Source organism: Galeopterus variegatus, unplaced genomic scaffold, assembly GCF_000696425.1.
Source record: "Galeopterus variegatus unplaced genomic scaffold, G_variegatus-3.0.2 Scaffold15, whole genome shotgun sequence".
NCBI classification, from domain to species: Eukaryota; Metazoa; Chordata; class Mammalia; order Dermoptera; family Cynocephalidae; genus Galeopterus; species Galeopterus variegatus.
The window spans coordinates 1,372,039-1,387,627 of record NW_007726126.1 but is presented as its reverse complement, the minus strand read 5'-3'; the positions used below and the strand labels follow the sequence as shown (position 1 = coordinate 1,387,627).

At 43.7% G+C, this 15,589-nt stretch overlaps 1 protein-coding gene across 1 annotated transcript in view; it reads left to right on the top strand.

The window, feature by feature from the left end:
- Positions 1-15,589, top strand: part of TENM4 (teneurin transmembrane protein 4) — a 223,589-nt gene that overhangs the window by 23,984 nt on the left and 184,016 nt on the right. Inside the window, exons 3-5 of the mRNA XM_008566153.1 lie at positions 3,480-3,650; positions 9,286-9,500; positions 11,064-11,274. Coding sequence (XP_008564375.1) covers positions 3,480-3,650; positions 9,286-9,500; positions 11,064-11,274 — 597 coding nt within the window. The remainder of the gene's footprint in view (positions 1-3,479; positions 3,651-9,285; positions 9,501-11,063; positions 11,275-15,589) is intronic.

Below are 15,589 nucleotides of genomic sequence, written 5' to 3'. Positions count from 1 at the left end.
TTTGGAGTTGCCAATATATAGATTAAAACAGAAGGTAAGCAGAAATTTGAGCTAATTCAGCATTGGAAATAGTGAAGTATTCACTCCTTCCAGGCAAGTTAACTGCAGTGGAAAGCACCTCCCACAGGACCGCGTACCTAAAAAGGTGCCCCATAAATATCAGCTCCTATTGTCATTGTCATTATATTATCAACAGTATAGACATCGTGGTTAAAAAGTACAGTAATTACACATATGTACAGTTTGCAAAGCACTTTGCCCCATATTACCTAATTTGATACAACAATTACTTGAGGTATTTTTATCCCCATTTCTCAGATGCAAGTACTAGCTAGGAAGTGGCAGTTAGGATTCAAAACCGGTTTTCTTACCTCTGGTTCAGCACACTTTCCCCTGTACCACAGCAACCAAAGAGAAAGCAAAGGGTCTGCTACCAGAGCACAGTCTCATGGTTAAATCAACGGCATGTGTGTTCCCTGGACAGCTTGTGTTTGGACTAGAATTCAGCAGGAGGTGCTGTGTCCAGGCTCCTCTACAGTTTTTTGCCTTGAAGACAGCCACACAGCCCCTCAAAACCACCATCTGTGACACCATCCATAAACCACAGCCAGGTATCACACCCTCTTCTCTACCTCACAGGATCCTGTGTTGCTACCTAAAGAAAGACTTAAAAGCCTTGGAGGAGGTTTGGTGTATAAGTGGGGTGTCTTTATAAGGCTCACCCTGCTAGATACAGCTAGCGAGAGGCAACGTGGCAAAGTGGGGGAGCTGAGCCTTCAAGCCAGAAAGTATAACGTATGTTTTCAGGATTGGACAGTTTGGGATCCTAGTCTACACTCTGCCATGTGTAAGCCATTTAACCTTGCACGTGCTAACTAGTCTTGTGCCTTAGTTTCTTCATCTGTAAAGTAGGTTTTTAACACTTACCTNCAGCTAGCGAGAGGCAACGTGGCAAAGTGGGGGAGCTGAGCCTTCAAGCCAGAAAGTATAACGTATGTTTTCAGGATTGGACAGTTTGGGATCCTAGTCTACACTCTGCCATGTGTAAGCCATTTAACCTTGCATGTGCTAACTAGTCTTGTGCCTTAGTTTCTTCATCTGTAAAGTAGGTTTTTAACACTTACCTTCTAGGATTGTTGTGAGAGTTGAAGGAAATATTACTTTTAATACACCTAGCACAATGCCTGGCACATGGTAAGCACTCAATAAATGATAGTCTTATAATTATCATAATTTCAATTAATTTTCTGAGATTTAATGTGCATCTCTGTAAATCGGGTCTGGTGTGGTTGCCGTGAAGATTAGACATAACATATAGAAGTTACACAGCATCTGCCTGTCACATGGTAGGTCCTCAGTAAATATAACCACTATGGGCCTTCACGTCTCTATAGATCCTTCCCTGTGTTCCTCTTGCCATCCCAGTGGGTCAGTCACCCCCTCCTCTGGGCCTTCTAGTCCTCCTGAATAGATTTTGTTCTTTGTCCTTCCCTACTTGACTGTGAGCTCATCAGAATTGTCTGGTTCAATTCTGGCTCTTCAGAGTCTGCTGTAGAGTGGGCTTTTAGATTATGTTCATCAATGGAACAGAGGAGTGAATGCTATACACAGGCTGCGGTGGGAAGTCCAGGGACTTGAGTATTCAGCTCCATGTGTGGGGAATTGGGGTAGGCATCCAGAAGAGGTGAGTCTGGACCATTGACAAGGCCTGTCTTCATTCCAAAGATGGGACTTAAGCAGACTTTTTGGACTAGATCACAAACCTTTTTTTGGCAATAGGCTTCCTAGCATTCTCAAATATTGTGTATCTCAAGGGACGGTGTTCATTCTTTGGTATCTTAAAGTTTCTTCTACATTGTTGTACAAGACAGTTTAGCGGTTGCTACCTTGGAAAAGAATTTTTAAAACAGAAGTATATGCACATGGTACAAAATGGAAATGTACAAATAATATGTAGGGAAAAGTCTCCCTCCTGCCCCCGATTCATAGCATCTCTGTCCTTCGTAGGACATACCCACTGTTACTAGTGTCTTCACATCCATCAAGAAATATTCTACACATATACAGGAATTTTTTAAAACTCAAAGGTAATATATCAAATATACTGTTCTGTATGTTATAGTTTACCACCCAGAAAAACACATAAAGAGATTTCTCACTCTTTTCTATGGTTGCACACTCTTTTGCTAACACCGAGGGTTGCGATCCCGTTGCCGGACACGGAAAAAGACAAAAAAAAAAAAAAAATGGAAATGTACAAATAATATGTAGGGAAAAGTCTCCCTCCTGCCCCCGATTCATAGCATCTCTGTCCTTCATAGGACATACCCACTGTTACTAGTGTCTTCACATCCATCAAGAAATATTCTACACATATACAGGAATTTTTTAAAACTCAAAGGTAATATATCAAATATACTGTTCTGTATGTTATAGTTTACCACCGAGAAAAACACATAAAGAGATTTCTCACTCTTTTCTATGGTTGCACACTCTTTTGCTGTGTGGTCATGACTTACTTATCTAGCTAGCCCCTTATCAATGGGCTGGTTTCTAACATTCTGCTATTATAAATTGTGCCACAGTGAGTAGCCTTGTATGTATATCACTTAGAACATGTGTGAGTATATCTGGAGGAGAAATTTCTAGAACTGGAATCTTTACATTCCAGGGTAAACTGTGTGTGTATTTTAAATTTGATAACTTTTATCAAATTGCCCTCCTAGATTCCGTACCAGTTTCTGCTCATATCAGCAAAGTATGAGAGCTTGCTTCTCATTCTCTGCCAATAGAATATATTTTTACCTTTTTCATCTTTGCCAAATCATATGTGAAAAACTGTATTTCTGAGTTAAACTTACATTTCTTTTACTATAAGTATTGTCAAGAGTCTTTACATATGATTAAGAGCCATTTCTATTCTTATTCTGTGAACTGTCTGTTCATATTCCATGCCTGTTTTCCTATTGAGTTGTTGGGTTTTGCTTATTATTTGAACTTACATTTCTTTTACTATAAGTATTGTCAAGAGTCTTTACATATGATTAAGAGCCATTTATTCTTATTCTGTGAACTGTCTGTTCATATTCTATGCCTGTTTTCCTATTGAGTTGTTGGGTTTTGCTTATTATTTTTAGAAGTTATTTTATATTAAGGAAATTAACTCTTTGTAATATAAATTGCAGTTTTCCCCCCTAGATTGGTATTTATCTTCCAAAGCAAAAGGCCAAGACCTCCTGAGCCCCCCCATTCTCCCCACCCCCAGCTCCACTAGACTGTGAGCCCCTCGAGGGCAGGGCATCTCTGTGCCCCCAGTCCTCTGTGCAGGGCCTGGCACTACAAGAACTCTCTTCAGGGGCTGTTTGTTGAAGTGAACTGAATGCCCACGTTGCCCACCCCACCCCCCTTTCCCTTATGGCTTGGGAGTCCCATTTCCACCTCCAGCAGAAAAAGATGACTTTTCTCATTGCTCACCACAGCCATGCACCTGTTTGGCCTAAACTGGCACCTGCAGCCGATGGAGGGGCAGATGTATGAGATCACGGAGGACACAGCCAGCAGTTGGCCTGTGCCAACGGACGTCTCCCTGTATCCCTCAGGGGGCACTGGCTTAGAGACCCCTGACAGGAAAGGCAAAGGAGCCACAGAAGGTAGGGTTGCTGCGTTGTCCGTGTCGTGAGTCCTCTGTGTCGGCCTTTGAACCGAGGAGGCCTCCGTCATTCGCGTCATGTGCCCGGCTCACAGCTCCATACTCTGGTGCTTCCTCCATCCCTCTGCACTCCATGCCGGCTGCCAGTCCACCTGTGTCTTCATCGCAGTTCCTTGTCACTCAGAGCTCATAGCAGGGCTCGGGCAGGGTTCCTGGTGCTCACTGGTATCCCATCCCATGCCATGAGTGAAGCATTCTGGGTTTTCACACTGCTGGGGTGGCCATCTCTATGTGGGGTCAAGACAAGCTCTTCTGGAGAAACCTCATGGGAGGAATAGGCATCTGTGGGAGTGGGGTGTGCTGAGGTGGGCAGAGGGTGTGTTGTAATGAAAAAAGATTCTTGGACCCTTGTGGTTTAATGGAAACACCAATTCGGGTGGTCTAGCACTTACCAACCATGTGATTAAGCAAGCCGCTTAATTTTCCTGAGCTCATTTCCTCATCTGCAATAAAAACAATAACCATTAGTGTTTAGGCAGCATGTTTTTCTCAAAGCTTTTTGTCAAGAGCATTTCACGGTTAATCCTCACAGAGATCCTGTGAGGTAAGTATAATTATTCATACCCATTCTAGATGCAAAAACTAAGGATCACATTAAGTGACTTGGCCAGAGTCACACAGCCAGTAAATGGTGGAGTCTGGGATATGAGCCCAGGTCTGACTTCAGAGCTTCTGCTGTATCGTAAGCTTTCCTACCTGACTCACCCCAAGGTTACAAGACCCTGAAAGAGATGTGGATGTGAAATCCTATTGTACAATAAGACACAGGCATTTCTCTATCAATGAGGGAAGTGGTGGTGGCATTTGAGGTTTGGTATTTTTGAACAGGACATTCATAGACCCATGTTCTGAATTTCTTAGGGGTTTTTCTAACATGCTATGGACACAGATTCCTTCACTGTCAGCCAAGAGTGGCACAGACTCACAAAAATTGGCACCAGGAAAGATGTCTGAGCTAAGAGGCCAGCCTGGTTGTCATTCTGGGCAGTGTGGCTGCCCCATCTCCTGCATCTGCTGTGACCTGCTTTATCCCTCTGGTGTCCCCTCAGACACAGAGTGGCTACAGCTGCCCCCAACCTTCACTGCTTACATCTTCTTTCTTCTTATCTCAGTTAACTTTGGAATCATGTCTTCTGAGCCTCTCTGTCCTTTCAAGGAATTGCCTTCCAGCTATAAGTTTGGTTAACAGGGTGGCATATGCTTGGTTAGAGTATCTACTCATGACCTCTGAGATGATGATCCTGAAGGCCAAAGTCAACTCTTTATCTATGGTCATCTGCAAGGGAAGTGAGAACTGGGGGCATTTCCACAGAGCCAAACCAGAATCTCTGCCCACTATTTGAGGGGCAAAGCCAGTCCTCTCCTTTGCAAAGATTTTAAGCCTTAAAACCCTTTCAAAGCCTAATGGTGAAGAGGCACTCAGCAAATGTTAGTTCCCTTCTGGTGTCCACTCAAATTCTAAGCCATGCTGTATCAGCTGTTAAAACCCCAGAAATCCAGGCTAATTAACATTCCCCCCCCCCACCCCCATAGATTCTGCAAAGGTTTGGCATATTTTTAAATATTTTAAAAGAATATATATTCTTAGTTATACACATTGAATATATGATAATCCCCATATTGTAAATGTTCATTATGTCTTTGAGAATAAAATCAACTACAATTCATACTGTATTTTCAAAGTGGCTATAACCATTTCAGGTTGTCACAGGACAGAAACCAGATATAGCAGCTTTTCTAAGTAAGCCACAAGAACTTGTGTTATGCATTAATGGGGAAGAGGTAAAAAGCATTGAATAAATAAGCATTTCTGATGGTTCAATTGGTGGGCTAGGGATAGCATTTTCTTCTTTCTGCAATGAAATCAAAATTGCCCATCAGTATGAACCATGCAAATTGCTGCATGCAGGCTCAGCTTATTTTGATAACCAAATAAATTTCAAACAGTTGCTAAGGAAACTAAAGGACTCTTTGTGCAAGTTATTGCATTGAAAGAACCAAAAAGGTGAAAGGAGGGGGGAGAATGTTAGTTGATTAGGAATTTAGAACATATATAGATAGGTCTCAGTTCAAGAAAGTAAAGACTGTTATTGGGAAGTGCATGGAATTTCAGTTCTTCCAAACCTTCCTTATTTGACTGAGCTATCCAATCATTTCAGCAGTTTGTTGAGAAATTTTTATAGACATGATTGCATATTTGCACAGCATCACTATAAGATGCCTGAATCTGTCTACTTTACAAAGAAAAGGACTGTGACCAGTGGAACCTGCCCTATGAAGCCTAATCACACTGTTGGGGGACTCATTGTGAGCTCTTTGCATTGTTTGTTAAGTCTCTGGTGACACCCGATGATGTTATAATGTCCTCATGAATGTGTTGAGACCTTGACTGTCGCTTTTTAACTTTGGGGCCTGTTTGCAGGTTTCTAATTTATGAAAATGATCAATTTCTTGTACCCTAGGATGCCAGGAATTTCTTAAATGGGCCTTGGATTTACCTGGTCTAGCCTTGATATTTAGCCTGCAGAGGCTGTGAATTCAACTGGACTCTGGCTTTCTAAGAGTATCACTGTACCCCGCCACCACTGAGAATGTCTTTGTAGAGTTTCAATTAATCATTCATCAATCTAATCCTCTAGGAAGCCATATTCCAATAAATAAATAGGGGCCCCAAATGGCTTCATCTCCAAATGGTTTCTTAAATATTCTGAGCCTCAGTACATAGATTTTAATAGTGTGAGAATTTACTGAACTGGTATACATGAAGGTGTCTGCCAATGTAGTGGAGCTCATTAAATGGTACCTAATATGACTAGTAATACTACTACCTCTACCTTTATTAGTATTTCTGCTACTGATATTATCATTATTGTTGTGGTGGTGGTTATTATTTCCAGAATGTAGGAAGGGATAGGAAGAATTTTATACACAGGACTTTTCTCCTCCAGCTGCCTCAACCCTTTCCCCTCCTCGTTACTTCACTGTCGGTGGGTTTTGCTTTGTCATGGGACAGTGTACATCCTAATACTCACAGCTTGGTGCTTGGAATTAAGGACAAAGAATCTCACAGGATCTGGAAGGGAAAGGCAGTAAGGGTTTTTAAAAGGTGAGAAAGGAGGGAGGCATTTCGCATTGCCAACCCTTAGTCCAGCCCGTCTCATCCCTCTTTCCCAGCAGGTAGAGGTGATCAGCAGGCTGTTAGCTCTTTTCCCCCAACAGCCCCCATCCCGTCCCTATGGAGGTTCCAATGTGGAGACCACTGGGTACCAGAGGCCCTCACAGACTCAAGGTCCTTTTGGGGGGTACACCCTACACCTGATTTCACCAGAATTTATTTTATTTCATTGTATACATACCAAAGACAATTTTTTTTTTCCTCCTCTATGGCCCTCCTGGGTGAAATAGAGTGCTAGAAAAGAAAAGTCCTCTTTTGTCACCTTTGGGGTAAGAGCCAACTTATTTATGCCTCTAGGGCCTGCAGACCTCTGGAGAGTCTGTGGGCTTGGCCTCCAACCTATAAGGCCACAGAACTTAGCTGGCACAGAGGCCATCTCTAAAAACGTGCTCACTGGAGGAGAAAATGAACGGCAGGGCTCTCCAGCAGCATGCTAAAATGGGGGAGCAGTTTTCCGTTACTTATTTTCAGACATGGGAATTATTTGAATGCAGACAATTCTCAAATCCTATCAGCTCTGACTCCCACCTACTTACAGAGGAAATGAGTTCTTGGAATTAGCAGTTCTGTGCTTATTTCTTTGCAGTTTCTGGAAATAACAAGCTCAGAACTCACACTGCTTTTGTTTCATACTCCCTCTTAGGCTGCCTCCTTAGCAGAATTAAAAGCTGAGGATATACTGTTTTCTACCTGGATATAAAAGGGTTGTGGTACTGGGAACCGAAAAATCAGATCAGGAAGAATGTGAATAACTCCCTCCCATCTTAATGCTTTGTGAACGTGACTTCTGTCTTTGAACTTTGTGGATCACAGTGTAGTGGTTTGTGTGTCTATATTTCAAGGTAAAAGTCTGGGGCACATTCCTTACATAAAGGAATAAATGCAATCTCTTTCACATGCTAATCACAGAATACTAGTGGTGCATTTATGGATAATGTGCATTTTTTAACATTTTTTGTTAGCATATTTTTAATTAAAATAACCTTTAATGGTTTGAAGCTAAAAACCTGATGTTTCTGCCTAGGAGTTTATAAGGGAATGATAACATATGGAGAAGTTTAACATTTAAATTGAATTTTATTATTTAAAACAGTAAAATATTTTATGACTACAACAATGCCCTGCCAAGCTCCATTTCAGCATCAAATGTGCTTTGTAAGGAGTCTTACAAAGCTAGGGGAAAAAAAGACATTTTAATTTATTACTCCCCAAATGCTTTTTATAAAAAGTTCCACAAACGTGTTTCTTTCACAAATGAATTCTTGTCTCTAAAGTGTCTCTTCAGACATCTCCAACAACACAAAAAACCTTGGAACCAGGATACCCAGGGGTTCCTTTCTAATGGCAGATGAAATGGAGCCTGTTGACTTGATTTCGGTTTTTCAGTGTCCGAAGGGGTCTTCCCAACACCCCTGCAGTCTCCTCCAGCTCCGTCCCAACCCTTCAAAAGGTTGATATATGGCAGGAAGTTAAGGTTTATATTTTTCACATATGAGTGTGTTTAATTACTAAATAGAGGAAGTTAGATAACAGCCTTCCTTCCTGCCACTTGTGGTACCCCCAAAAAGCTGTCACTCACCTGATTGGTGACAGAAACAGACAAGAGACCTTACTCCTGACCCCCTGCATGGATGCTTGGCACAAGGCCAGGGTCTGGGTTGAATTTCCAAGTATGACATGGACTTTGTGTATGAATTTGAGAAATTCCCTCAATTTGCCCACTTTAGCACAAACATGATATTCACCCCCCTACAAAGACAAAGAAGCATTCTCCAGAAATGGTTTCTCCCTTCAGAAGTACCCTCTTCCTCATCTTCTCCAACCATGACCCTGCCCCAAAGACAAAGCCACATCCACGTATCTTAGCCTCAGAATTTGGCTTCCAATTTGTACCTAAACTCGTGAACTTTTAAAATAACCTTATTCCACTTGAGTCACACTTCCTACTATCGGGGGAATCTTTCTGAGTTGGAAATTTAATATCAACACCTCATTCCCTCTGTCCTTTCTATTTTACCAAGCACCCCTTCACATAAATACACACACCCCCAATCAGTTATTCTCATGTAACTACAAATGATTATTTTTAGGATCAAAATATATCTTAACAAGCTGTGGAATTATGCAGTAAACAGATGGCCGTCAGGGAGGACCCATACTGCTTTAGAAGAATGCATATTTTTAGCAGAACCATTTGAACATCACCGAAAAAAAAAAAGTTTTGGACTTTCTTACTCCTCCATGGTGGTGGCGGGGGGGGTGGAGGAGGAAGCTGGCAGCAGGACACTGTGGGCAGGAGAGCAAGGCTGAGGAGGGGCCTGGGTGTTCAGATGCTCCGGTTCCTTGTTTCACGTGTTGCTAACCAAGATGCCCTTGTCTTCCTTTCCCTGTGTCTTGGTAGGAAAGCCCAGTAGTTTATTTCCAGAGGACAGTTTTATAGACTCTGGAGAAATCGACGTGGGGAGACGGGCTTCCCAGAAGATTCCTCCTGGCACTTTCTGGAGATCTCAGGTGTTCATAGACCATCCTGTGCATCTGAAATTCAATGTGTCTCTGGGAAAGGCAGCTCTGGTTGGCATATATGGCAGGAAAGGCCTTCCTCCTTCGCATACACAGGTAACCAGAATCCCACTTACCCTGTTGATCTCATGTGCTCCCACCTCAAATCATACCCCAAAGTTATGAAACCCAGACTGGATCCTCGAGCCTGAAGGAATTTCATGTTTTCTAGCCTGTTCATCCATTTGCCCTCTCTCAGACCCTACCTTTAAGATGAATATGGTTATGTCCCTGGGCTTTTTAAGAGGAAGGAATTCTAGGAAATCTCTCAATAGCCTTTCTACTATTATCCAGTCTCCTAAGTTAAGTTACCCAGGATATGTGATCTAGAGAAAAACACATGTACTTTGGAGTCAGATCTGAGTTTGAATCCTCTTGTTATCAGCTATGTACCTCAGTTCCATTACTCGTCCTCTCGGAGCAAGTTTCCTAATCTATAAAATCGTGATAACATTTCCACTTTGCAGGGCCATTGTGAAGAGTAAAGAATTACATTTGTAAGGCAGCTAGTGCAGGACCTGGCTGAGCATGTTACGTCTCTAGTCTCTTGCATTCCTTCTCAGATAGCAGTTCTTCAGGTTGCACATTTACTCAGATACATGCACACCAGAATCACTTAAAAAACTTGTCTGAGATGACTGCCATAGAACCAGCCATGACCAGTAGAGAACAGAGACTTGTGCAAGTCCCTCCCAGCTATGGGGCTGGAGTAATATACATCATAGGCATCCGTCGGCCATTCCCAGGCCGAGTGCATTCTTCCTCGCCCCATAGTTATTTAAGACGTTTAGTTAAAAGCTAGAGAGGCACATTTGCTAAGTATGGAATCACAGAGAAACTGAGGGATCCCAGGCCCCTGAAAACTGCAGAACTGCCGTGCTAGTCCTGGACTTCATACCTCCAGACAGTTTTACATGAGCTAGGAAAAATAGCTGTTTTGTTTGTTTTTTTAAAGCTAGCTAGCTGGATAGATAACTACTCAATTTGTGTGCTAGTAGGCCAGTAGCACTTAACCACCTACCTGTTGTTAACACTGCATGACTGACTTCTCTGGAGTTTCACACAAGCAAGTCTCAGATCAATCAGCAATTGCATTTGACACAGCATGTAATTATTGATAGAGTTTTGAGCTAATCCGGTTTAGTTCCCCTAAATTTGCTCCCTGAAACTGGAGCATTTAGAAAGGAAAATAGATATAAACCAAATTTCCATTTGCACATGACTGACATTACGATTACATCCAGCACTCCTATCCCAGTCCCAGACCCCAGAGATTCCCATCATTATTTGCAGGGAGTTCAAACAGTCATTAAGTGGCTGAGTTTCTAATCACATGCCCACCATTGAAAAGACATGGTTGTCCTTGGTACAAACTCGGCCCAGTAAAGAGTCACTACCTACAAAACAGAAATTAAGACAAAATGAGACTCAAACTAATCCATATGCCACACTCCCAAGAGAGTCAGGAGAATATTACCATGAAAAAAAAAAATGGGGTCTGGAGAGGAGTTTGAGTTGGTTGATCAATCTTCCTGCAGTTTTAGCCTCTCTCAGTGAGTGTGTGTTTGTGTCCTCCCCAGGAGCAGACCCCCTGCTAATTATGCTTTCTTTGTACTTTAGTTTGACTTTGTGGAGCTGCTGGATGGAAGGAGGCTCCTGACCCAAGAGGCACGGAGCCTGGAAGGACCCCAGCGCCAGTCTCGGGGAGTTGTGCCCCCCTCTAGCCACGAGACCGGCTTCATCCAGTATTTGGATTCAGGCATCTGGCACCTGGCTTTTTACAATGATGGGAAGGAGTCTGAAGTGGTTTCCTTCCTCACCACTGCCATTGGTAAGGCAGCTCCACCCTCTGGAGGCTGTGGGATATTGTCTCTTTGGGTGGGTTGACGCTGACAAGGGGACATTAGAGCTGTACGAACCACCCAGAGTCTGGCAGGAGATGTGGGGTAGGGAAAGTTAGGAGGGGTGGGAAGGCCGTTCTGTTGGCCCCTGAGCCCAGGGCAGCACCCTTGGCCTTTTTCATGCTGTGTGTGGTTTGGCATGTAGCATGGTGACTGGGTTCCAAGGACAATGGGGTGGGGGGGGAGGGGGACTGAGCACCAGGCAGGAATCCTGGGTGACAAGCCACGTGGAGACAGCACCTCTTTTTTTGGCATTTCTCTCCCACCTGTTTGTCTTTGGAGTCTCTCTTGGTTCAACCCACTAAGCTGTTGTTTGGGTTTTGGCTTTTTTGTTTGTTTTGGAGTCAACAACTCCTGGCAGATGAGAAAAGATAAAGGCTTGAAGAGAGAGTGAGATTAGCAGTGCCATGGGCTGGATGAACAGTGTAATCAGTGATGAAGATTCATCGAGAACAGAGATGTCCTGATCTCTGACAGAGAGTGCACCTGAAGTGTTAGACACATGCCTAACTCCTGCAGGGTCCCTCCCAGTGGAGGAGGGACTCAGCACTCAGCCCAGAAGCCTGTGGGTGTCTGGGTAGCCTGGTGCCCTAAAGAATTTCTCTTCTTTACCAGCACATTCCACGGAATTTGCCCCCCGCCCCTTAGGTCACCACAGTGTGCTGTAGGACATGATGGTCATGGTGGTTGAGGTCAGAAAGCATTTTTCCTGAGTTTATGTTGGAAGCACTATGACACAGCCTGGAGATAAAATCCCCTACAGGAAAATGAAACTTACGGAAAAACATAGCCCCATTAATCAGAAAACCTGGGAATGGGTTCCATGTGATTTAAAGTTCACCTCAAAACCCTTTGTTTTCAACCCTTGGCTGGGAGTCTCTGACATGGAAAAATAGATTAAGGAAAATCTCTGTATCTGGTACTAGCTTTCCAAAACTCTAGCAAGACCCTCATTCTTCCTTCTAAACAGCAGTAGTCATTTTCAAGCCATTTCCCACTGTAGAGAAAATATAGGAAAACGGTCAGGGCCTCTCAGATGTTCAGAATCTTGCCGAGCATTTGAGGTAAATATGCACGTGTGCCCAGGTGTTCCTTGGTTATTGTCTGATGTAATTGTGTATGTGCACCCAGGTGTCCTGGGTTATGGACTTAAGTATAAAGGATGAGGGGTTCTGGTCCATGTGGATCCGCAAGGATTCCCCCGGGGGGTGGGGGGTGTGTGTGTGTGTCACAGGTAGGCCGCTACTGCTGCTGGAGGCTGTTGCTGCCAGTGCCCCCATGATGTCCTGAGAGGCCACCGCTGCTTCTGCTGCTGAGGACTGAGCTTGTGTCATCTGCCAATAGGCTCCTGGGATCTTTCCCAATTATCGAGGGCATGGACCTCTGTGTAAGGGGTCTGGTGACCCAGTCTGTACAGTGGGTTTGAAGGGTCTCTGTTAGCCCTAACCCCTAGCCTGGACAACACAGATGATAAAACTTAGCGTAACTAAAATAACGAAACATTTTGGCTTTAGTTATGAATTGCTTAGCCATACAATTAGCATAGCTATTGCTTCACCCTGACAACTGGCATAGTCATGTAGATTTACACCCTCTTATTTACAATTTTGCCCTTAGTGTTGAGACAGTACCTTTCCTTTAAATATGGGGCATGATTAAGCTTCTGCTATAAACACAGCCTCAATAGTCTAACATCTTGGCACAATGAAGGAGGTAGGAACCATCAGGCAACCAGCTCCGATGTAGGAAATACCACTTTGTGCTGTCCTTGCTTTGGAGGTGTCTGTCCTAGCTGCTGGACTCTGAGCACCTGGAGGGCAGGGACTCAGACATGGTCCTCTCCACGTTGTCAACACCCAACCCAGTTCCCGGCATACAGTGTCACTCAGTTGCTAAGAGAATGAGCATGAGTGTGGCCTTTCCTCTGCCCAGACTGCCGCCGGGGGGACTGTCAGCATCCATGGTCTTGGCAGCTGCAGGGCTATTCGTTTCCTCCCCAAACACCTTCTTGTGAGGTGTAGTGGAAAGCAGAAGCAATTCAGTTCTGAATCTCTACCACTGACTTGCGTTGTGACCTTTCACAAATCACATAGCTTTTCCAGCCCTTTGTTTCTCAAGATTCTAGAATGTGAGGCTGCAGCTCGGTGTTACTGGTAACAAGGAAACTAATGGCACAGCCCCCTCCCCTGTCACCAGTGGTCTGGTGTGGGCCCTCACCGTCAATTAGACTGTTTGTTACTTTGCAGTGTTTGTAGGCCCACAATCCCTGTTCCTTTTCTCTTTCTGGACATGATGGCTTCAGTTTAGGGACACGATCAAGTCACAGTGTTGCTCAGTTTGCCTTAGGCACAGTTCACAAATAAGCAGTGTCATACTTGCACAGAATTCAATTTTACAATCATAATTCTTTATTTTCAATAACTGAGTGTAAATATGAAAGGATATGAATACAACACTCCCCTCCCCAAAGAAAGCTACTTTTAATTAGGATATGCATCTAAGAGAAATAAAACATAGGCACAGTGAAGTACCTTTCCCGACTCTTAGCTTGTCATAGCTTGCTAACATGTTCTTCATAATAAGCGAGATGGCCTTGCTTTTCCCTCTGGTTCCTCTGTTCTCACCTAAATGATGAAACCTGTCTTCATCTCCCCTTAACCCTGTAAGGATAGGCTATACCATGCTTCTCACACCTTAATGTACTATGAACTACCTGTGGGGTCTTATTAAAATGCAGACTCTGCTTCAGCGGGTGTGGGTGGGACCTTAGATTCTGCATTTCTAAGCATCACCCAGTGATGCCAATGCTGCTGTGACCACATTTTGGGTAGCAAAGGGTTATAGTACCTTATGGGTGGTTCTCAAACACTGTTGAACAAAGGAATCACCTGGGAAGCTAGGTAAAAATTTGGATTCCTGGGTCTTCAGAAATCATGACTGCATGGGCCTGAGGTTGAGCCAGGTGGTGCTGATTCTGGCGGTCTGTCAGCAAAGCTTTGAAAACAAATGCCTTATGAGAGCTGCTTTCCATTCCTTCCTTCCCTTATCATCCTGTGTCAGGGGTCAGGGACAGTCATGTCACCTCTCTGAGCTTCATTTTTCTTGTCTGGAGAACAGAGTAATGCAGATCCCATTGTGAGGATTAGAAAGAGAAATACAAAATACTCAGCACAGCATAAAGCTACACAACTATGCAAGTTGTTGAGTAAGGCAAATCATTAACTAAAGCCAAACTGTTTCATTATTTTAGTTATACTAAGTTTCCATTTACATCGTTAGATCTAGAGCTCAGGCCCTTCAAACCCATTGTACAGACTGGGTCCCCAGACCCCTCACACGCAGGTCCATGCTAGGTAATTGGGAAAGATCCCAGGAACTGCTGGCAGACGACACAAGCTCAATCCTCAGCAGCAGCAGCAGCTTACAGGTCCAGTAGCTTACAGGTCCGGAGGTGGCCTACTCAGAGGGTCCTGGGGGCCCTGCCAGCAACAACCTCCAACAGCAGTAGCGTCTGCCCCATAACCCCCCCCCACCTGAGGGGGGTGCATCCCGGGGCTAGGGGACCCTGTGGATCAGAGCCACTCATCCTTTATTCTTGAGTCCATAACCCAGGACACCTGGGTGCACATGCTCAATTACATTAGATAATAGCCAAGGAACACCTGGGCACACGTGCATACTTACATCAAATGCTTGGCAAGATTCTGAACACCTGAGGGGCCCTGACTATTTTCCTATATGTTCCCAACACACAGGTTTTGGGCTACCCATAAGCACTGGATAAATGGAAGCTGTTAATATTCGCTCCCATCCTCCTTCTCCTTCCACCTTTCTGTCTGACTTTCTGACCTATCTGTCTCCCTTCAAGCTGCAGTGATTGTTTAATGAATACCGGGTTTTTTTTCTTTAATACAAAAACAGACTGATTCTGATGTTGCTATTAATCCATCTTTCCCCAAGAGTCTCTGGCATTGAGTCTCAGCTGTCTGTGATCATTACCTATGAGCTATGAATTGTAATCTGTCTTGGCAGGTTAATTAAAAGTTTAGGTCTTGTTTTAGTGAAGTCATTATGGCCCCAATATACAATTGTAACTCTTGGGTTTGCTTAACACACAATTGGAATGTGACCCTCCTTTCATTATATGTCAAAATACAGATCTAGAATTTAAAACGATTTGAGATGTCAGAATCCAGAGTATTTATGTCTGTTTGTAATTAAGTAACAGGAGAAATAATTGTGTTT